The sequence below is a fragment of the Mustelus asterias genome, chromosome 9, assembly GCF_964213995.1.
Source record: "Mustelus asterias chromosome 9, sMusAst1.hap1.1, whole genome shotgun sequence".
NCBI classification, from domain to species: domain Eukaryota; kingdom Metazoa; phylum Chordata; class Chondrichthyes; order Carcharhiniformes; family Triakidae; genus Mustelus; species Mustelus asterias.
In genome coordinates, this window is record NC_135809.1 from 9624408 (window position 1) to 9648362 (window position 23955).

Below are 23955 nucleotides of genomic sequence, written 5' to 3' on the forward strand. Positions count from 1 at the left end.
TATCAAAGTGCTTCACAGCCAACTAAATGCCTTTGAAGCATAATCATTATTGTAAAGTAGGGAACGTAGAAAGTCGATTCGTGCACAGCAAGCCTGGTAACCTGTTGCAATGGTACGGAGGGATAAATATTGGCCAGGTTCCTGGGGAGAACTTCCCTGCTCTGCTTTGAACAGTGCTACTTTGAACATCCAGCTTAGAGAGTAGGTTTAGTAGCTTGGTTCAACATCTGAGAGTATACTTGGTTTAACATCTCATTGGCGGCACGGTGGCACAGTGGTATGGGTTAGCACTGTTGCCTCACAGCGCCAGGGACCCGGATTCGATTCCCAGCTTGGGCCACTGCCTGTGTGGAGTTTGTACGTTCTCCCTGTGTCTGTGTGGGTTTCCTCCGGGTGCTCCGGTTTGCTCCCACAGTCTGGAAGACGTGCTGGTTAGGTGCATTGACCCGAACATGCGCCGGAGTGTGGCGACTGGGAGAATTTCATAGTAACTTCACTGCAGTGTTAATATAAGCCTTACTTCTGACTAATAAATAAAAACTTTAACTTTAAACTTTATCTTTTGACTTGAGAAAGTGTGTGACGCAGGAGGACATAAAAAATATGAAGAGGATGAAATAATTGTCCTTCCTTTTTTTACAGCATTACACAGCACGGCCTTAAACTTTTAAATATAGCTCCCCTTTCGGAGATTGTAACAATGATGTAGAAAATCCTAATTTACAAATAATGCTATCTAGTAGGCTTTCGTGCTTTATAAATCTCAATTTTGGGTATCTCTTGTACTGAGTCTCAGAATGGAGTACAAAAATGAAATCACGCTTGTTACTTTTCTCTTTTATTTATTATTTCATTATCTATCTAATCAATTGTTAGGGCTTGTATTTTATCCTCCAAACTGGTAAACTAAGGGCCTGCAAGAATGATATTAGTTGAGTCGCTGTCCATTATTTCCCTCCTTGTTTCGGTTTGAATATGCACCTTTGTGTACAGTCATAGCTGAAAACAAAGCTAGTCAAAGAAATGGGAATCTCAAACGAACCTACTGCTAGATGGCCGAGGAAGAGGATGAATCATATTGGATTAAGAACGCTAACTCTATTTTCTCTCCCTACACAGATGCTGCCAGGCTTGCTGAGATTTTCCAGTACTTTCTGGCTCTGCAGCTGCTAGATGCCATTATTCAACAGTGTAGTGATATGCTGCAGGTTCCGAGCTATCCCAGTATCCTTCCTGATCAGATGTCTTTTGGGTGGGGAAGGTTTTGGAAGACTCAGTTGATGATGCCAAGCTGATTGGTAGATGGTCCTCACAGGTGGCACTGAAGTGTTAATGCTCGGCCCAAACGTAGACGGTTTGCAGGTAGTTAATGGCCTGCAGGATGAAGTGGACAAGGAGCGGTTTGTGGTTGGTGTTGACAAGTTCCTGCCATTAACTGGACTTTCTTGGTGATCCATCGACAAAGTTAGCCATGGCAGCAAAGCATGCTTAGAAATATACAACTTTGAACCAAATCCTAGATTGCCGAGACCTTCCTCTTCTAAAATGGCATAATCTTCTGGTACATTCTGTTCAAGTACAACAGGCATATCAGACGATACGTTGGAACCATCATCTGCTTGTATCTTTTCTACTGAATAGTCAACAGGATGTGTTGCCTTTGCAGACTTGAAATTGGCAGCCATCTGACGACTGCCAACTTGGCTAGAACTCTTTGTATTAACCTTCGGTCTTTCGTGAGTGAAGTGCACACCAGGTTTCACCTGGCTATAGCTCCTTGCTGGCGAGTTGAGAGATTTTCTCAGACCATCTGCTGCCAACCTCTTAAAGAACATTTGATCTTTGCAGATTTGTATCTCCGAGTGTTTCAGCAGCCTATGAGAAGAAGATACTGATGAGGTTCAACACTTTATAAAATAAATGACCAATGAAATTTAAACAGCTCGTACCTTCGCACCTCCATTGTTAGATGATGTGTAGGACCCAGCAGCTCGGTTAGTAAGTCGAATGAATGCCGTAAACATTCTCTTGCTTCTTTTTTAGCCTGATAATTGCCATTGTTTTGTAATAGCTTACCTATTTAGAGAAATAAGAAAATGAAAAGTTCCAAAAAGCAGATTTCATGTTTCCCACTGCACTAATTATGTTTTTCTGGAGATAACTACGCTTAGAGCCGCATGTCATCACCCAAAGGCAACACTGCATTTGAGTTTATACAGAACGGGATTTGCACATGGTCAGTTATCATGGGTACACATTTTTTTCACGTTTATTAATGTCACAAGTAGGCTTACATTAACACTGCAATGAAGTTAATGGGAAAATCCCCTAGTCGCCACACTCTGGCGCCTGTTTGGGTACACTGAGGGAGAATTTAGCATGGCCAATCCACCTAACCAGCACGTCCTTCGGACTGTGGGAGGAAACCGGAGCACCCGGAGGAAACCCACGCAGACACGGAAAGAACGTGCAAACTCCACACAGACAGTGACCCAAGCCAAGAATCGAACCCAGGTCCCTGACTGTGATACAGCACTGCTAACCACTGTGCCACCGTGCTGCCCTACACGAAGTCACTGGAGGAAGTAAGCCCATCTTTGTGAGTGTTCTGATGACTAAATGATGAAAAAGTACCAGTAATGGACACTGGAGGGACATCTAGTTCAGTGACAAAGCATGCCCTTTGTTAAAAATGCTAAATTTCATCACTCTCCCTCTTTTCCAATCCCCACGAGTTTCGTCTCATTGGAGACATCACGTTGCTGTGTACGTGAAGACAGTAGCATATGTAGGAGTATTTGTTGTATCAACAAAAATGTTTGGCAAACATCTCTGCTGTTTGAAGATGAGCTTCAATTTTATCTAGACAATAACAATGACACGCAGCACATTGATGTATTATTAGATTGTTTGTGCGATAAGTTTATATGTTAAGAGAAAAAATCATTTCGAAACAGCCTTTCACGAAGATCATAGAATCCCTACAGTGCAGAAGGAGGCCATTCAGCCCATCAGGTCTGCACAACTCTGTCAGACCGAGGCCCTATCCCCATAATCCCACATATTTACCCCACTAAACACCCTAACCTAGTCATATTGGGACATTAAGGGGCAATTATCATGGCCAATCCACCTAACATGCAAATCTTTGGACACTGAGGGGCAATTTAACATGGCCAATCCACCTAACCTGCATGTCTTTCGGAGTGTGGGAGGAAACCGGAGCACTGGGAGGAAACCCACGCTGACACGGGGAGAACGTGCAAACTCCACGCAGACAGTGACCCACAGCTGAATTGAACGCGGGTCCCTGGCGCTGTGAGGCAGCAGTGCTAATCACTGTGCCTCCGTGCCGCTCCTGATGATATCCTTTTAACCATCATCGTCAGTACAAATGAGGATTATTTCATCAATGCTTGAAAAATCAGGCATGGGATGATGATTAGTTTCTTAACTGCTCACATGTGCAGTGACTCTTAGCATTGGTATGGCTGCTATTTACCTGTGGATAGGAAAATTACAAAAGCAGGATGATAACATTTCCTTAGCTGGAAGATTCTAAACATAATTGTTCCATTGTTTACAGCAAATATCCAATTAATGCACAGTTTTTAAATAAATAGTTTAATGGATATGATTCCAGGATAATAAATCTAAAACATAATTAAGAAAACAGAAAGTTTGGAAATATAGCATGAATCTGCCTCACAGCGCCAGGGACCCAGGTTCGATTCCCGACTTGGGTCACTGTCTGTGTGGAGTTTGTACGTTTTCCTCATGTCTGCATGGGTTTCCTCCGGGTGCTCCGGTTTCCTCCCACAGTCTGAAAAACGTGCATTGACCATGCTAAATTCTCCTTCAGTATACCCGAACAGGCGTCGGAGCGTGGAGACTCGGGGATTTTCACAGTAACTTCATTGCAGTGTTAATGTAAGCCTATTTATGACACTAATAAATAAACTTTAAAATCTGCCAGTCTCAGTAAAATTTGGCTTAAGATCCACAGATCATCATCAGGTCGTACGAAATAGGAGCAGGAGTAGGCCATTTAGCACATCGACCCTGCTCCAGCATTCAGTAAGATTATGGTTAATCTGATTGTGGCCTTAACTCTTCCTTCTTGCCTGCCGACATAATTCTTGACTCTCCAATAGATCAAAAATCTGTCTAACTCTGCTTTGAATATATCCAATGCCCCCGGGCTCTGCTAGCTTCTGTGGAAGAGAATTCCAAAGAATAACCACCCACTGAGAGAAGCCATTCCTTCACAACCTCGTCTTAAATGGGAGAACCCATATTTTTAAATGTTTTGCTTGCAGTCTCGAAAAGGATACAATGACTTGCAGCCCAAATGCTAATGTTTCTTACCCTTACAGGCTGCGATCCATTCTCTGCATTATCTGGTATTATTTACAGCCTTGCGCAGTTTTTCTATTTAAATCTAAAATATACATATGTTGAAATGTTAACAACCCTGTAAAGAGAAGGTTCAGTCCACAGGGTTTTATTTTAAGGTATCACAATTTTAATCATGTTTTCCCGATATTATTTGACTTTGTAAATTGCTGCATTTGTGGTTATGATGTGGAGATGCCGGCGTTGGACTGGGGTAAGCACAGTAAGAAGTCTCACAACACCATCTGTGGTTGCCAGACAGCTTTCTGGTGACAGCTCTCACAATAAACACCAGCTAGCTCTCTGTGGGGTAAGCTTTTGCAGTCTTCCTTCTGCAACTCTGCTGCTAGCTTGTGTATGGTTTTAAAAATTAACTGGTTGTAGCCTAAGGAAGCGGGATTTTCTGGTCCCGTAAGTGGCAGCGTCATAGGTGGTGGAGGAGTCCGGATGGTGGGGGAGTCCAGAACCAGGGGTCACAGTCTGAGGATTCAGGGTAGACCATTTAGGACGGAGGTGAGGAGACATTTCTTCACTCAAAGAGTGGTGAGCCTGTGGAATTCATTACCACAGGAAGTTGTTGATGCCAAAACATTAAATGTATTCAAAAGAAAGCTGGATATAGCAAAGAACAACAAAGAACAATACAGCACAGGAACAGGCCCTTCAGCCCTCCAAGCCTGCACCGATCATGTGCCCACTGGACCATTCTTTTGTATCCCTCTATTCCCAGTCTGTTCATGTGGTTATCTAGATAAGTCTTAAACAACCCCAGCGTGTCCGCCTCAATCACCTTGCTTGGCAGTGCATTCCAGGCCCCCACCACCCTCTGTGTAAAATACGTCCCCCTGACATCTGTGTTGAACCTTGCCCCCCTCACCTTGAACCCGTGACCCCTTGTGTTCGTCACCTCCGACCTGGGAAAAAGCTCCCCACTGTTCACTCTATTTATGCCCTTCATAATTTTATACACAGCACTTGGGGCGAATGGGATCAAAGCTAATTGGGAAAAAGCAGGATTAGGCTATTGAGTTGGATGATCAGCCATGATCGTAATGGCGGAGCAGGCTCGAAGGGCCGAATGGCCTCCTCCTGCTCCTATCTTCTATGTTTCCGTGTTTCTATAGAATCATAGAATCCCTACAGTGTAGAAGGAGGCCATTCAGCCCATCGGGTCTGCGCTGACCACAATCCCACCCAGGTCCTAGCCCCGTAACCCTACATATTTACCCTGCTAATCCCCCTACGTCATGGCAGGTAGGATGGGAAAACGCGGAGAACAGTCAAAAGTCAATTCCCCAGCAGTGTGTAATAAGTTCACAATTCTCACTCCCTTTCCTGGCAGGTCAGGTAGCTCACCACACAATATTGGGAACAGCATTTAATGTATTCGAATATCACATTAATACTCATTAAAATGGCAGCTCGCCAGAATCATGCTTCCACTCCAGATCAAATGACCACGCCAGCAGCTAATTAGACTGGTGTGATTCATGGCCATTTACAAGTGACAAGCACCTGGCGAGCACCCCTTCACTCGTGATCTTCAGGTATGTTCGCCTACTTTTCATTGTGATCGCAGCTGTTCCGAATCGTTGCCAAGATGACCAAAGGGAACTCAAGGATGGTGGGGAGCATCAGAGCCAAGGCTTACTGTGTGAGATCAGTAGGAAGGTGGGTTGAAGGTGCTGGAAGGCCAAAGGCTTGACTATGGGGAGGGATGGCAGTGAGACAACACAGAGGCAAAGGGAGGAGTTGGAGGGCAAAAAACTTGAAGGGGGCTGAGACAAGACAGAGGCAAGGGAATGTAGAGGCTTGAGGATGGGTGGTGGAATTTGACTGGGAGAACACAGACACATTACTCAGGGGAAGGTTGGGGGGGGGGGGGTTAATTAGTTGGGGCCAGAAAACTGCGACAATCCTGGGCAGTTGCAGAAAAAGTAGTCAGGTTCAGAAAACACAGTCAGTCCAATGGGCCTGCACCATGATTTAGAGGGCTGTACTTGGTACGCCTGTCCTGATCACAATCCAGGGAGGGAAAGGTCCTACCAGTCCTCTGTCAGTCATGCCCAGCATGGTGTACAAAGGGTAGTTAGTCCACCTCACATGTCAGGCTTGTTGGGAGCCCCTCTCCACCCAATCGGGCCACTCACTCTCCAGGTCCCGCCTTGTAAGCCCCACCCCCATAGGCGCCAGTGGGCAGTGCCAAGGTGCCTCGTGGGCATTACCAGAGTGCTGGGCTAGCAGTGCCAAGATGCCAGGCTGGCACTGCCCAAGTGGCACCCTCACTTGCCCTCAGTCTCCCCGGGGGGGGGGCCTCAATGGCCTCCGGTTCTACTGGCGAGGGCAACACGACTGTTCCCCATTAACAGGGAGGTGTTTTCCTTACTGGAGAGAACCTTTCCCGACGAGACCATAAAGGCAAATGAGTCCAGACGATTGAGCGCCAGGCTCACTAAAGACATGCGAATCTTCATTTGAGTAAAGCTAAGTACATTATTTAGCCTCTCGCCTATTTCCGACGAGAGGCTGGCCTCGCCAGAAATCCGGCTCCCGTAAGATCGCAGGAGCTGAGAAATTGGGCGTAATCCTGATTTCTCGGCTCTCGCGCAATTTTACCGGCCCGGCTCACCCCACCCACTGATGGGTGGGGCACACCGGTAAAATTCTACCCTTAGTATTTCTTGAGTTTTCTCACCCTACCGCTATGTCTTGGTGCATCCCTGACATCCACAGCAGAGGTGAAGACAACCTGCTGATTTACTATTGTGGCCTGTTGTCTACCACATCATGTCTATGACCTAGGCAGGCATCCCCTGGAGGCTGAGGCCTCGACTGCCCTGGCTTGTTTTGGGTCTCCAGCCGTGGGGAAGGTGCACCCTCCTCGGCATGTTGAAGCTGGAGCTGATGGGAATCACAGGCACAGGGGATTGGGAGCAGCTGGACACACTCTGAGTCACCTGGCTGGATGGTACTTGAATGGGGTGTTCAGCTGATGCCCCTCCTCCCTGTAGGTGAACAGAATCAGAGCCTCCTGATAAAAGGCTGAAGATTAGAAACAAAATTACATCAATGGTGAGGGGAAGCTTCTAGTGGAGACCTTATGCGTGGGACTGAGGAACAGTAAGGGATCTAAAACTGTAATAGGTGTTGTGTATAGACCTCCTGGTAGCAACTCTGAAGTTCTAGCTTGCATAAATGCAGAAATTAGGCAAATATGTAGCAAAGGCAGAGTAGTATTAATGGGGGATTTTAACTTTAACATAGATTGGAAAAGACAGGCAAGCACTTGTCAGAAATACATCCTGGATGCAACAAGGGGACAAGCAATATTGGATTTAGTAATGAGTTATGAGCCGGATTTAATTAGTAACCAAATTGTGCTTGAACATTTATCAAATAATGATCATAACATGATCGAGTTCATTTCAATGTAACATCTGAAAACAAAAAGCATGAATCAGCTATTTGAATTTTAAATTTAGGTAAGGCCAACTTTAATGAGATGAGACAGAGACTGTCCACAATAAACCGGGAAAATCTGATAATGGGTAAAATAACTGAAGACAGTAGAGGATGTTTAAGAAACATTTAGCACGGTACAAAACCAGTTTGTATCCCTGAGAACAAAAAGCACATCTTCACAGAAAAAAAACAGCCGTGGACATCTAAAGAGATAAGGGACAGCATAAAACGTAAAGAAAGAGCTTATAAAAATGCACAAAAATAAGAAAGATACAAAGATCAGCAAGGGGCCACAAAGCATCTTATAAGAGCTACTAAAAGGGATAATGAAAGGAAACTTGCAAGGGACATCAAAATCAATAAGAAATTTTATAGTTACATAAAGAAAAAGTAGGTGGTCAGGAGGAATGTTGGCCCATTGAAGACGGAAAGTGGGGATATTGTCAGTGACTATGGGGAAATGGAAGACCTGTTGTATAATTACTTTGTCTCAGTATGTACAGCACAAAAAGAGGATAGCTTGCCGGATGCCCTGAGGAGATTAATAATGGATCGGGGACAGGGTTTAAATAAAATTAACGTAAGTAAAACATTGATTACAAGGAAATTAATGGAACTAAAGGGTGACAAATCTCCAAGCCTGAGGGTTTCCATCCGAGGGTGTTAAAGGAAGTAAGAGAGCACATTGTTGATGTCCTAGCTAAAATCTCTCAGAGTTCCCTAGGTTTAGAAAGCGTCCCTCCGAATTGGAAAATTACTAATGCCACTCAGCTTTTTAAGGGTGAAAGAGGAAATCCAGGGAATTACAGTCCAGTTAGCCTAATATCTGTGATGGGAGAATTATTGGAGTCTATAATCAAGGATAGCGTAATAGAACACATCAAAAAGGGAGAGCCAGCATCGATTCATGACAGGTAGGTCACTAAACTTTGGAGCAATGTGCTTGGTCCTTTTAGAGGTCACTCGACTGTCTGCCATGACAAGTCTGAGACTGCAGGGGGTTGTGCGTTCAGGTGTAATTTAAATATGGCACCCAAAAGAATGATTAGGTGGGGTAATAGTGGGACAGACGAATCCCAGGCTACCCTGCCATGAGATATGGTGTTTCATGTTCATGCATATTGAATGATGGTTAAAGTGGAAATTCTGGCACAGAAACCCATCACAATGGCTGGCGGGAGACACACTTTTCCCAGCCCCCACAGTAGAAACTTTCACCCAGGGTCTACCCAATAAAGGGTTAAAGAGGAACCGAGTACAGTGATATAAGCGAACACATGATCCACACACAGGGGTCAGTGTAATGTTGGACAGAGCTGTGTGTAGAAGCAAGCATGGAGACAGCTCCTGGCTTGGAACTTTACTCTACCTATCAAAGAATCCCTACAGTACAGAAGGAGACCATTTGGCCCATCAAGTCTCTACTGACACAATTCGACCCAGGACCTATTCCTGTAACCCCACACATTTACCTTGCTAATACCCCTGACACTAGAGTTAATTTAGCATGGCCAATCAACTTAACCTGCACACCTTTGGAATGTGGGAGGAAACCGGAGCACCCGGAGGAAACCCACGCAGACACGGAGAGAATGTGCAAACTCCACAGACAGTGACCGAGGCCAGAATTGAACCTGGGGCCTTAGCGCTGCGAGGCAGCAGTGCTAACCACTCTGCCATCATGCCACCTACCTATGTACATAGTTACTAGTAATTAATAAATACTTTCTGTGGAATTATCTAATACAATGAAAACATTAGAACATAGAACATAGAACAGTACAGCACAGAACAGGCCCTTCGGCCCACGATGTTGTGCCGAGCTTTATCTGAAACCAAGATCAAGCTATCCCACTCCCTATCATCCTGGTGTGCTCCATGTGCCTATCCAATAACCGCTTAAATGTTCCTAAAGTGTCTGACTCCACTATCACCGCAGGCAGTACATTCCACACCCCAACCACTCTCTGCGTAAAGAACCTACCTCTGATATCCGTCCTGTATCTCCCACCACGAGCCCTATAGTTATGCCCCCTTGTAATAGCTCCATCCACCCGAGGAAATAGTCTTTGAACGTTCACTCTATCTATCCCCTTCATCATTTTATAAACCTCTATTAAGTCTCCCCTCAGCCTCCTCCGCTCCAGAGAGAACAGCCCTAGCTCCCTCAACCTTTCCTCATAAGACCTACCCTCCAAACCAGGCAGCATCCTGGTAAATCTCCTCTGCACTCTTTCCAGCGCTTCCACATCCTTCTTATAGTGAGGTGACCAGAACTGCACACAATATTCCAAATGTGGTCTCACCAAGGTCCTGTACAGTTGCAGCATAACCCCACAGCTCTTAAACTCCAACCCCCTGTTAATAAAAGCTAACACACTATAGGCCTTCTTCACAGCTCTATCCACTTGAGTGGCAACCTTTAGAGATCTGTGGATATGGACCCCAAGATCTCTCTGTTCCTCCACAGTCTTCAGAACCCTACCTTTGACCCTGTAATCCACATTTAAATTTGTCCTACCAAAATGAATCACCTCACATTTATCAGGGTTAAACTCCATTTGCCATTTTTCAGCCCAGCTTTGCATCCTATCTATGTCTCTTTGCAGCCTACAACAGCCCTCCACCTCACCCACTACTCCACCAATCTTGGTGTCATCAGCAAATTTACTGATCCACCCTTCAGCCCCCTCCTCTAAGTCATTAATAAAAATCACAAAGAGCAGAGGACCAAGCACTGATCCCTGCGGCACTCCGCTAGCAACCTGCCTCCAATCCGAAAATTTTCCATCCACCACCACCCTCTGTCTTCGATCAGACAGCCAGTTACCTATCCAATCGGCCAACTTTCCCTCTATCCCACACCTCCTCACTTTCATCATAAGCCGACCATGGGGGACCTTATCAAACGCCTTACTAAAATCCATGTATATGACATCAACTGCCCTACCTTCATCAACACACTTAGTTACCTCCTCAAAAAATTCAATCAAATTTGTGAGGCACGACTTGCCCTTCACGAATCCGTGCTGGAGACCAAATGTACCCAATATCTACAAAACTGGTCATATGTAAAATTGCGAGAAATTTATGATTTGTGAATAGCTTACCTGGTATCACTATTGTAGAGGGCAGAGAGCAACAAGTTAAAACTATTCAGAAAATTTCTTATGCATGTGGAAAGTGACAATTATCTAAATATGTGGTTATCTCACCTAGTTTATAAATAGTAAGAGCTCGACTGAGATTGATCTGATCTCTAATTTGTGAAGATCTGGTCCGCTTCATACTGTCCTCTTGAATTTTGGTCATTTTTCTGTAAAAATCTTCTGTTTTACTCCAGTCTAAGCTGCAAATTAAGAAAACAGCAGCACTGTTAAAGGATATAGAGGTGATCTATTGAATCGTCAAGCTGCCCAACAGATAGCCTGACCTCAAACTGCAAGTAACAAAACCATGGGGATTGTGAAAGTCAGACCCAAGATTAATTTATAATGAGAAGTTTGCAAGAATTATACCTTAGTTTTTATTGTATTCATTTGTATTACTTTCCTAATTGGTTTTATTTTGGAAAATTCCCTCGCTATTTATAGAAACATAGAAACTAGAAGCAGGAGGAGGCCATTCGGCCCATCGAGTCTGCTCCACATTTCATTTTGATCATGGCTGATCATCGAATTCAATATCCTGATCACCCCTTCCCCCCATATCCCTCAATCCCTTTAGCCCCAAGAGCTATATCTAATTTCTTCTTGAAGTCAGGCAATGTTTTGGCCTCAACTACATTCTGTGGTAGTGAATTCCATACATTCACCACCCTCTGGGTGAAGAAATTTCTCCTCACCTCAGTCCTAAAAGGTTTACCCCTTATCCTCAAACTGTGACCCTTAGTTCTGGATGCCCCCACCATTGGGAACATTCTTTCTGAATCTACCCTGTCTAATCCTGTTATAATTTTATCAGTTTCTATGAGATTCCCTCTCACTCTTCTAAACTCTAGTGAATATAATCCTAACTGACTTTGTCTCTCCTCATATGACAGACTTATCATCCCAATAATCAGCCTGGTAAACCTTTGCTGTACTCTCTCTATAGCAAGGACATCCTTCCTCAGATAAAGACACCAAAACTGCGCACAATACTCCAGGTTTGGCCTCACCAGTCGGACTTTTGAATGGACCTACCTCACATTAATTTGATATTTCTCTACACCCTAGCTATGATTGTAACACTACATCCTGCATTCTCTCCTTTCCTTCTCTATTAATGGTATGCTTTGTGTGTATAGTGTGCAAGAAACAATATTTTTCACTGTATACTAATACATGTGAAAATAATGAATCAAATCAAATCTATACAATTACAGCAAAACATCCCTATCCCTATCCTCAAATCCTCTCGCTATGAAGCCAACATACCATCTGCCTTCTTTACTGCCTGTTGTACCTGCGTGCTTACTTTCAGCAACTGAAACACGAGGACTCCAAGGTCTCGATGAGTATCCACCTCTCTCAATTTACACCCATTCAAGTAATAATCTGTCTTCCTATTATTGCTACCAAAGTGGATAACCTCACATTTATCCACATTATGCTGCGTCTGCCATGCACATGCCTGTCCAAATCATGCTGAAGCATCTCTGCATCCTCCTCGCAGCTCACCCTCCCACCCAACTTCGTATCATCTGCTTGCCAGCAGCAAGCATTTTCATATCGAAATTGACTCAAGTGAAAACACTGGGCCCTTAAATTCCATGAGGCTACCTTTGCACACCTGCAGTGGCAGAGCCAAATAAATGACCATCAGCTGCTTGTACTATTTTGCTGGAGATTTCAAAGCTCTTACACTGAAGGTATACACAGAGATCAGAACCACACAACATTTCCAGGCCATTCTACTCTGCCAAATGCAAGAGCCTGATGTATATAATTTCACACAACATATTTTATTCATACCTCACAGCAGGAGGAACATTAATAATCTGGTTGACATTCCAGTGCAGCACAGAGGGGGTTGTATCCATTTGATGAGACATTAAAGGAAATTTCCTGGGTAAATCCTTTTTGCAGCATAGTTTCTGTCTGATTCTACAAGCAGAGCACACCCATCACTATCTGAAACCCACTCTACTTCCACCCATGTTGGCAAAGGATGACAATTTCCTTATTCAGCAGAAATAGTAAAGTTGCCATAGTTCCAGATGACCAGAGGCTGCTTTCCCCTTTGAGGGGGAGAACTGACTGGTGGTGATTTAACCTGAGGATCACCATACCTGAGGCGAAGGGCAAGGCTGAGAAGGTGGGGCCTTCATGAATAACCTCACCTGGTACCGAAATTGATCCTGTGCTGTTGGCGTCACTGCATCACGAACCAGCCATCTGAGCTAAACCAACTCTGCTGAACTGAACTGAACTGAACTGCCGGAATGTATCTAGGATCCCAACCTCAGCTCTCAATAATACAGAAGGTGGAACTTTGTGACTTAATTTACTACATTTCCCCGACAGCCACGCTGATATCAGAAGCTCACCCTGGGCACTAATCTGAGTCCTCCGTTCCCATCTGTACTAATATGTGCTCCACTGACTCGCTCTAAGTGACTACAGTAACATACTTGTGCTATACAGTAGTGGCACTACTGCAATAGGTACCAGGTCACAATAAAACCTTTCACAGATTTACTGTGGGGGAGGTGGTTGGAGAGGAATATTATATATTTACCTCTTTGTGTACTCAGGATAACACAGCAGGTCTGCCAGGGGCTCCATCACCTCAGCAACAATGGGATGCAGTTTACCGTACCACTTCTGCCTGATATCTAAAGCCTGCTGAAAGTGGTGTTCGGCTTCAGAAAGTTTACCTACGTGGATTCTAAAAAGAAAGAAATTTTAATTTCAATCATAGATCTGAAAGAGAGCATAGCCTTATATAAAAGTGATGCACGGGAATTATAAAAGTTGGAAATAACAAATAGGATTGCAAGATTAAAAACTTGGTAAAGAAAATGTAAGTTGCATTTTTATGTAGCACCTTATACAACTTCTGGGTGTCTCAAAGCACTTTACAACCAATGGAATACTTCTGAACTGAAGTCACTGTTGTAACAGGAAATGCAGCAACCGATTTGTGAGGTCCCACAAACAGCAATGTGAGAGTAACCAGGTCATTTGTTCTTTTTAATGACATTGGTTGAAGAATAAATATTGACCAAGTTACCAAGGAGAATTTCTTCAAAATATTGCTGGGAGTGCTGGTGCAGGCTGTTGAGATGAGAATGTGAGGAGTGGGGAATGAATGGAGCTGCGTGGCATGTTGGTCTGAGGAGTGTTGTGCGGGGGAATTCTGAGAAAGTTAGTGGAGCTTGCCACCTGAAAGTGTTAGAAACTTAACGTTCCTGTCTCCCTGGTCCTTAAACCTCTTGGGGCACTGCGTCCAGCTCTGAGGAAACACATCTGCTGCCGACTTGGACACTTCCATTGGAGCCTGCTTAGACGGAGATGACCTCTTCCTGCAATCCACAGGAAACCCATCTCACTTCAGTCTCTCCAATCCCGCAGCAGGACCTCTGGAGCTGGAGTCCTGTGGTTAGTGAAGCCTCAGGAACAGATGTCGAGTGCAGCCATTTTGACCCCTGCCGGGGTCTATTTAACTAGACATGCTTCCTTTGACAGATACAAGTTTCATCACAAACACCCTCTGTTAAAACAGCCGGGGAAAAGCCTGCTTCAATTAAAAACCACCACCACCACAACATGACAAGTTGTTGCATAAGGTTAAATCTCACGGGATCCAGGGTGAGGTAGCTAAATGGATACAAAATTAGCTTGATGACAGAAGATAGAGGGTGGTTGAAGCGGGGGGGGGGGGGGGGGGGGTGCACAGTGGCACAGCACAGTGGCACAGTGGTTAGCACTGCTGCCTCACAGCGCCAGGAACCCGGGCTCGGTTCCCGGCTTGGGCCACTGTCTGTGGGAGTTTGCACATTCTCCCCGTGTCTGTGTGGGTTTCCTCCGGGTGCTCCGGTTTCTCCCACAATCTGAAAGACGTGCTGGTTAGGTGCATTGAGTGTGGAGTGTGGCGACTAGGGGAGTTTCACAGTAACTTCATTGCAGTGTTAATGTAAGCCTTACTTGTGACTGATTAATAAACTTTATTTTACTTTATTTTCTTTAGAGGGTTGTTTTTCAAATTGGAGGCCTGTGACCAGCGGTGTGCCTCAGGGATCAGTGCTGAGTCCACTGTTATTTGTCATTTATATAATGATTTGGATGGGAATTTAGGAGGCATGGTTAGTAAGTTTGCAGCTGACACCAAAATTCATGGTATAGTGGACGGTGAAGAAGGTTATCTAGGATTGCAATGGGATCTTGATCAATTGGGCCAGTGGGCTGACGAATGGCAGATGGAGTTTAATTTAGATAAATGCGAGGTGATGCTTTTTGGTAGATCGAACCAGGGCAGGACTTACTCAGTTAATGGTAGGGCATTATAGAACAAAGATATCTAGGGGTACAGGTTCATAACTCCTAGAAAGTGGAGTCACAGGTGGACATGGTGGTGAAGAAGGCATTCAGCATGCTTGGTTTCATTGGTCAGAACATTGAATACAGGAGTTGGGACGTCTTGTTGAAGTTGTACAAGACATTGGTAAGGCCATGCTTGGAATACTGTGTACAGTTCTGTTCACCCTATTATAGAAAGGATATTATTAAACTAGAAAGAGTGCAGAAAAGATTTATCAGAATGCTACCGGGACTTAATGGATTAAGTTATAAGGAGAGGCTGGATAGACTGGGACGTTTTCCCTGGAGCATAGGAGGCTGAGGGGTGATCTTATAGAGGTCTATAAAATAATGAGGGGCATAGATATCTTTTCCCAAAGGGAATTCTAAAACTAGAGGGCATAGGTTTAAGGTGAGAGGGGAGAGATAGAAAAGGGCCCTGAGGGGCAATTTTTTCACACAGAGGGTGGTGAGTGTCTGGAACAAGCTGCCAGAGGTAGTAGTAAAGGCGGGTACAATTTTGTCTTTTAAAAAGTATTTAGACAGCTACATGGGTAAGATTGGTATCGAGGGATATGGGCCAAATGCGGGCAATTGGGATTAGCTTAATGGTAAAAACTGGGCGGCATGGACAAATTGGGCTGAAGGGCCTGTTTCCATTCTGTAAACCTCTATGACTCTATGAATCTCTCTCTCTGCAGCCTCCACCCGCCCTGTGAGGATGCAACAACTTTCCATGCCAAATACAGGAATTCACCACAACCCCTCCGAAAGAACTCCAGAGTACTTTGAGACAATTGCAATTGCAAAAATTCTTCAAAATTACTGTACTTGTAAGTTAGGTGTTTGGTTCGTTTGCGTAATGCCAGTGCAGGGCCCCTGATATAAGCAAATTCACTGAATGGACCTGCATGGTCCAAATGTCGTAAATAGGCATCATGTGGCCAGTAGGGGTGAATGATGTCATGAGAGCATGGGTTCAATTGCTTCAGGAACTCAGAGGGTCATCTGCACAAGTGTCCTTCTCGAGGTGATTGTGTCATATGGGCTGTGCTGGAAGCAAGTGGTGAAGCAGTGCACACCCCAGCTGGACAATCAGCTTCAGTAGCACCGTCGCGGATGTTGCCACAGATCCAAATTTCATGCCCGAATTCTTTGATGGAAAATTCCACAGACAAAAATAACCAATAAACAAACTCACTTTCGGAAACCTTCCAGAATTTTCAAATTAGCTTTTGCACGTGGATCACGGGTCTTTTTAGTAGCTTTCCTGGACTTCTGCAGGATGTCACCAATCTCAGTTGAGCCTCCTCGCATAATTAAATTGGCCAATTTAAACAACAACTGTGCTGTAAAGACAAATTAGTAATGAATTTGCTCTGTTCAGTAACCAACACATTTTTAAAAAATTAACCTAAAAATGCAGCGCAATGTGATACATTTTTATTGTGACAAATAAGGTAAATCAGTGACCTTCTTGTGTGAATACTGATGCAATTTAGCAGCTCGCAGACCCAGGGATGTTGTTCAATCTCACGTAATAATAGATACACAAGACTTCCATTAATGTCCTGATGTGTTTAGGGAGAAACTGAAAACGAATCTCCATTCATGTGCCTCAAAATGTTCCCTTGGATGTAATACATTACCAGAGACCACTCAGTAGAACAAATATATGTTCCTTGCATGAAATGAAAACCAGACCGGTGAGAGTAATGCCTTGTTACATGAGTTGTGATACCCTGGTTAAAATTGGCTCATTGTGGTTTATAGTATTAACAGAATTTATTGCTCTCAAGTATTGTTGTGGCACAGTGGTTAGCACTGCTGCCTCACAGCGCCAGGGACCCGGGTTCAATCCCCGGCTTGGGTCACTGTCTGTGTGGAGTTTGCACATTCTCCCCGTGTCTGCGTGGGTTTCCACCCGGTGCTCTGATTTCCTCCCACAGTCCAAAGATGCGCAGGTTAAATGGATTGGCCATGCTAAATTGCCCCTTAATGTCCAAAGATGTGCAGTTTAGGTGGATTGGCCATGGTCAAAGCGCAGGGTTATGGAGGTAGAGAGGAGGGCGTGGTTAGGATGCCCTTTCAGTGCAGAATTGATGGGCTGGATAGCCTCTTCTGCACTGTAGGGATTCTATGGTTAAGTGCTTAATTGTAACTCCAGAGAAAGTTGAAAGTAAAGGGAGTGATGACATAATCTGTGAACCAAGCCCAGAAGCAATGACATAGCCCGTGTGCTACTTATTTTGTAATCACAATATAACAAATTAAGATTGTTCACCAAGACAACAGTGATTTTGGAGTGGCATGGCAGCACAGTGGGGATGGGGGCGGGGGAGAGGGCCTGGGTGGGATGCTCTGTCGGAGAGTTGGTGCAGACTCAATGGACCGAATGGCCTCTTCTGCACTGTAGGAATTCTATCTGGTATATGGTGTAAAATACATTTTCCTGAGTAATTTTTTTTGCATTACCTGTATACTTTAACGTTTCCAGATTTTTCCTGATATTTTTTGGTGCGTAATCGATACTGTGCAAAGCCTTTCGGAAATGCATTTCTGCGTCCTCTAACTTGCCCACACTGACACACAGCTGTCCAATGCTGTACTGCACTTTAAAATAAATTTCTGTTTCCTTCAGGCTCAGAGGGCATGACTAAAATCAATAAAGCACATATTCAGATTTAGTGCAATTAGACTTTCCAAAAAGACAAGAGTGATTGGTAAAAACTTTTGCGAGTATTCAGTTTCATATCCACTCCATCACTAGATTGCCTACTTTAATTTCCATAGCATTACCTGCCTCCCTCCCTATCTCAGCCCCCAAAACCTTACTTACTACATACACAAGATTCATTATTTCAGTATTTTGTAATGCTCTAGCTCCATCTTCTATTTACTGCAGCTGATTTTATATTCCTTTCTATGATTCTATGATCTACAACAATCTATAACTATTTACCATATACATAGACGATCTGGAGGAGGGGACCGAGTGTAGGGTAACAAAGTTTGCGGATGACACAAAGATGAGTGGGAAAGCAAATTGCGTGGAGGACACAGAGAGTCTGCAGAGAGATTTGGATAGGCTAAGTGAGTGGGCAAGGATCTGGCACGTGGAGTATAACGTTGGTAAGTGTGAGGTTATCCACTTTGGAAGGAATAATAGTAAAATGGACTATTATTTAAACAGTGAAAAATTACAACACGCTACTGTGCAGAGGGACCTGGGGGTCCTTGTGCATGATTCACAAAAACTCAGTTTGCAGGTGCAGCAGGTAATCAAGAAGGCAAATGGATGTTGGCCTTTATCGCGAGAGGGATGGAGTATAAAAGCAGGGAGGCCATGCTGCAACTGTACAGAGTACTGGTGAGGCCGCACCTAGAATACTGTGTACAATTTTGGTCCCCTTATTTACGAAAGGATATATTAGCTTTGGAGGGGGTACAGAGAAGGTTCACCAGGTTGATTCCGGAGATGAGGGGATTAGCTTATGAGGAGAGATTGAGTAGACTGGGCCTGTACTCATTGGAGTTTAGAAGGTTGAGGGGATATCTCATAGAGACATATAAGGTAATAAAGGGGCTAGACAGGGTAGCAGCAGCGAGGTTATTTCCACTTACAATGGAAACAAGAACTAGGGGGCATAGCCTCAAAATACGGGGGAGTCAATTTAGGACAGAGTTGAGGAGGAACTTCTTCTCCCAGAGGGTCGTGAATCTTTGGAATTCTCTGCCCAATGAAGCAGTAGAGGCTACCTCATTAAATGTGTTTAAGTCACAGACAGATAGATTTTTAACCATTAAGGGAATTAAGGGTTTACGGGGAGCAGGCGGGTAAGTGGAACTGAACCCACTATCAGATCAGCCATGATCTTATTGAATGGCGGAGCAGGCTTGAGGGGCTAGATGGCCTACTCCTGCTCCTATTTCTTATGCTCTTATGTAACCCCTAGTTTTGAATTCTCTCACACAGTTTTTTCTGTAACTAGAGTTTAAAACATATTTACATTTAATTAGATGTACAGCACTTTTTGTAATCTTATTTTTCATGAATGCATTGTTTAGGGGTGTGAATGTTTGTTATTTTTATGCAACTTATAATAAGATTGCAACCTTAACAAAGTTTGTAATGTTATCCCAAAATATGTGAGGCCAATAATCATTATAAAAAATGATCATTGATGTACTAACTTATAATTCTGAATATTATACGTGTATTTGAATACAATCGTACTAAATATTGCTAATTTTACCTCTGGTAACAAGGCTTGGGCGATCAGAAGCAATTCCTCTGCTGCTAAGGTCTTGTCAAGTTCTTTCAGAAACTCTGCAGTAAACCATATCAAAGTAGCTTGACTGCAGCGGTCATTGCTCAACATTTCCCTGTCACCATCTGCAATGATAAACATTCATCTTTCCAGGTCCAGTGAGGGGTTTTTCCCCCATTGTGAGGGATGTGTGCATGCTATGAATGAATCAACTGCTTGCAATGTATTTAACTCAAAACAACTTGCATTTACATGGCACCTTTCATAACCTCAGAAGTGCTTCAGAGCCAATGCTTTTTGACGTGTAGTTGCTGTTGTAATGTGGGATGCAGAAGAACCAGCCTCCCATCCATTGACTCTGTCTACACTTCCCGCTGCCTCGGCAAAGCAGCCAGCATAATTAAGGACCCCACACACCCCGGACATTCTCTCTTCCACCTTTTTCCATCGGGAAAAAGGTACAAAAGTCTGAGGTTACCTACCAACCGACTCAAGAACAACTTCTTCCCTGCTGCTGTCAGACTTTTGAATGGACCTACTTTGTATTAAGTTGATCTTTCTCTACACCCTAGCTATGACTGTAACACTACATTCTGCACCCTCTCCTTTCCTTCTCTATGAACAGTATGCTTTGTCTGTATAGTGCGCAAGAAACAATACTTTTCACTGTATGTTAATACATGTGACAATAATAAATCAAATCAAATCAAAAACATCCCTCAATACGAACTAAATTCGTTGCTCTGGAATCCTAGTGGGAGTAGAGAACTCTAGGGAAGGGGAGGGGGCTCAAGGATCACTGTGGGGTCCAGAGTAGCACCACTGTTCCTCCTGGCTTAAAAGGAAACTAAAAAAAAATGTTTGTTAAAACTTATCATGCTTGGATTCTTCTGGCCTTGGATAATGTACGTGGGATCAGAGGCCGAGCTGTATATTTAGAAAGCAGACTGCTGGCTTGTGGTGAGCATCCTCCTTTCCTGCAACTTAAAATTGCAGCTAGTCAGATAAGGGCAGGGAAGGAAGTGGCTACATTCCCTTCTTCATTTTAACTGCCCCCACTCCTCCCCCACCCCCCATCCGCCTGATTTCTTTCATGGAATGGTGGCACAATGGTTAGCACTGTTACCTCACAGCACCAGGGATCCGGGTTCATTTCCAGCCTTGGGTGACTGTGTGGAGTTTGCACGTTCTCCCCGTGTCTGCGTGGGTTTCCTCTGGGTGCTCCGGTTTCCTCCCACAGTCCAAAGATGTGCAGGTTAGGTGGATTGGCCATGCTAAATTGCCCCTTAGTGTCCAAACATGTGTAAATTAGGTGGATGAGCCATGATAAATGCGTTGGGTTACGGGGATAGGGAGGGCTTGGGTAGGATGCTCTTTGAGAGTTGATGCAGACTTGATGGGCGAATGCGAGGTGATGCATTTTGGTAGATTGAACCAGGACGGGACTCACTTAGTTAATGGTAGGGGCATTGGGGAGAGTTACAGAACAAAAGAGATCTAGGGATACATGTTCATAGCTCCTTGAAAGTGGAGTCACAGGTGGACAGAGTGGTGAAGAAGGCATTCGGCATGCTTGGTTTCATCGGTCAGAACATTGAATACAGGAGTTGGAATGTCTTGTTGAAGTTGTACAAGACATTGGTAAGGCCACACTTGGAATACTGTGTGCAATTCTGGTCACCCTATTATAGAAAGGATATTATTAAACTAGAAAGAGTGCAGAAGAGATTTACTAGGATGCTACCGGGACTTGATGGATTGAGTTATAAGGAGGTTAGATAGACTGGGACCTTTTTCTCTGGAGCGTAGGAGGCTGAGGGGTGATCTTATAGAGGTCTATAAAATAATGAGGGGCACAGATCAGCTAGACAGTCAATATCTTTTCCCAAAGGTAGGGAAACTAGAGGGCATAGGTTTAAGGTGAAAGGGGAGAGATACAAAAATGTCCAGAGGGGCAATTTCTTCACACAAAGGGTGGTGAGTATCTGGAACAAGCTGCCAAAGGTAGTAGTAGAGGCGGGTATAATTTTGTCTTTTAAAAAGCATTTAGATAGTTACATGGGTACGATGGGTATAGAGGGATATGGGCCAAATGCGGGCAATTGGGATTAGCTTAGGGGTTTTAAAAAAAGGGCGGCATGGACAAGTTGGGCCGAAGGGCCTGTTTCCATGCTGTAAACCTCTATGACTCTATGAATGGCCTCTTTCTGCACTGTAGGGATTCTATGGATCTCAGATCATGCAAACAGAATAACGGGTGGCAGGTAAGAAAGCAGAAAGGTAAACGGGAAAAACTGACAAAGTGGATCAGGTACCATTAATCCAAGAGTCTAGTAGAGACATCAATGGTGCAAGCCATTTTATCAGCCTGCTGTTCTGATGGAGGGGTGGAACTGGAACCAATCCCAGTCTCCAACCTCTTCTTGCTCCCATCTCCAGGAACACTGACCTACCTATCCCCCACATTGCCAACACCTACTAGAGAAAGCTATAGTTAAGTTGTTAAAGTCAATATTAAGGCAAGAAGACTGCAAATTCCTACTAGAAAGGTCCAAAATCACTCTTCAATTTGTTTGTGGTACTTTAAAAAAACCTGCTCGAGAAACACATATTTTGAGCTATTAATTATTTTTTTAAAATCATTAGAAAACCAAGATGGCGGGTGAAACAACCTTATAAGATGTTACCACAGATAACAAAATGATACGAGGAGGTAAATCAGGGAGTGGTCTTTAGGTGACGCCAAGCTGGACGATGTTTTGAGAGAAGACAGACTATGAATGATAAGGGTTCCAATATTTATGGAGGAATTGGGAGCATGCAGGGATAGCTGAAGAATGATCGAAGAGCTATGCAAGGCCAGGGACAGCAAATGCTGTTGAACAGCAGCAAGACCTCATTTTTGGCTCAATTTTCTAGCTGTGATGAGTCTAGAGTTTTAAAGTTTATTTATTAGTGCCACATAAGTAGGCTTACATTAACACTGCAATGAAGTTACTGTGAAACATAAGTGAACAAGGGCATATAAGAGGAAACTTAGAAGGAATAAAACAAGAGTGCAGCACTGAGGAAAGTGGGTTGTCAGCTTTGGTTCACCGGTGGCACTCCTGTCTGGGGAAGAAAATCATGAGTTCAAGCGCCACTCATCAGCTCATAACTCTTTGCTGTGGAATCCCAGTTTGTGCAGTAGAGAGGAAGGGCTGCGCAGCTGGAGGTGCTGTCTTTTGAATGAGGCACTAAGCCAAGGTCCCATCTATCCTAAAAACAAATCCCACATTATCTGAAGAACAACATGTCCCAGTATGTTGGCCGACATTTGTCCTTCAAACACTTCATTAAGACAAAATAGTCATGTATCTCATTGCTCTTTGCGGAGTCTTTGACAACTAATTCAATGGCACTTAATTGGCTATAAAGTGTTTTGGGACATCCTGGGCTTATGAAAGGCACCATATAACCTTTAGGAGGAATGAGAGGGGAAATAGAGATAACTGGCACTGCCAGGGTGCCAGGAGCTGCCACCTCCTTGACCACCCAGGGGCTGCACTGGCCTCTGCACCACTGGCACGGTCATCTCAACTGCTGGAGAGCAGTAGTGATTCCCATCGGCATGACATCATGTGATGCTCCTGGAAGGTATAGCGATTTAAATGCATGCAGCAGCACGGTGGCACAGTGGCTGGCACTGCTACCTCACAACGCCAGGGACCCGGGTTCGATTCCTGGCTTGGGTCACTGTCTGTGCGGAGTCTGCACATTCTCCCCATGTCTGCGTGGGTTTCCTCCGGGTGCTCCGGTTTCCTCCCACAGTCCAAAAGACATGCTGGTTAGGTGCATTGGCCATGGTAAATTCTCCCTCAGTGTTCCTAACAGGCGCCGGAATGTGGCGAATACAGGATTTCTGGGGGCATGGTGGCACAGTGGTTAACACTGATGCCTCACAGCGCCAGGGACCCGGGTTCAATTCCAGACTCGGGCCACTGCCTGTGTGGAGTCTGCACATTCTCCCCAGTTCTGCGTGGGTTTCCTCCCACAGTCCAAAGCTGTGCGGGTTAGGTGGATTGGCCATGATAAATTGATCCTAGTGTCAGGGGGATTAGTAGGGTAAATATGTGGGGTTACAGGAATAGGGCCTGGGTGGGATTGTGGTCGATGCAGACTCGATGGGCCGAATGGCCTTCTTCTGCACCGCAGGGATTCTATGATTCTATGAGATTGACGGTAAACAGGTTGACGTCCTCGCTGGGGAGGGGGGGGGGGGGCGCCAGAACCTGATTACGTCACTGGCAGGAGGGCAGGAAGATCTCATTCTGAGATTTCTCTGG

At 44.5% G+C, this 23955-nt stretch overlaps 1 protein-coding gene across 1 annotated transcript in view; it reads right to left on the bottom strand.

The window, feature by feature from the left end:
- Nucleotides 1-1071: 1071 nt before the first annotated feature.
- LOC144498477 (tetratricopeptide repeat protein 41-like) overlaps nt 1072-23955 on the bottom strand; it is a 56817-nt gene continuing 33933 nt past the window's right edge. Inside the window, exons 11-17 of the mRNA XM_078219653.1 lie at nt 19616-19755; nt 17835-18015; nt 16561-16708; nt 13579-13728; nt 11073-11206; nt 1950-2076; nt 1072-1875 (exon numbers count right to left, since the gene is read on the bottom strand). Of these exons, the coding sequence (XP_078075779.1) occupies nt 1170-1875; nt 1950-2076; nt 11073-11206; nt 13579-13728; nt 16561-16708; nt 17835-18015; nt 19616-19755 (1586 nt within the window). The 3' untranslated portion in view covers nt 1072-1169. The remainder of the gene's footprint in view (nt 1876-1949; nt 2077-11072; nt 11207-13578; nt 13729-16560; nt 16709-17834; nt 18016-19615; nt 19756-23955) is intronic.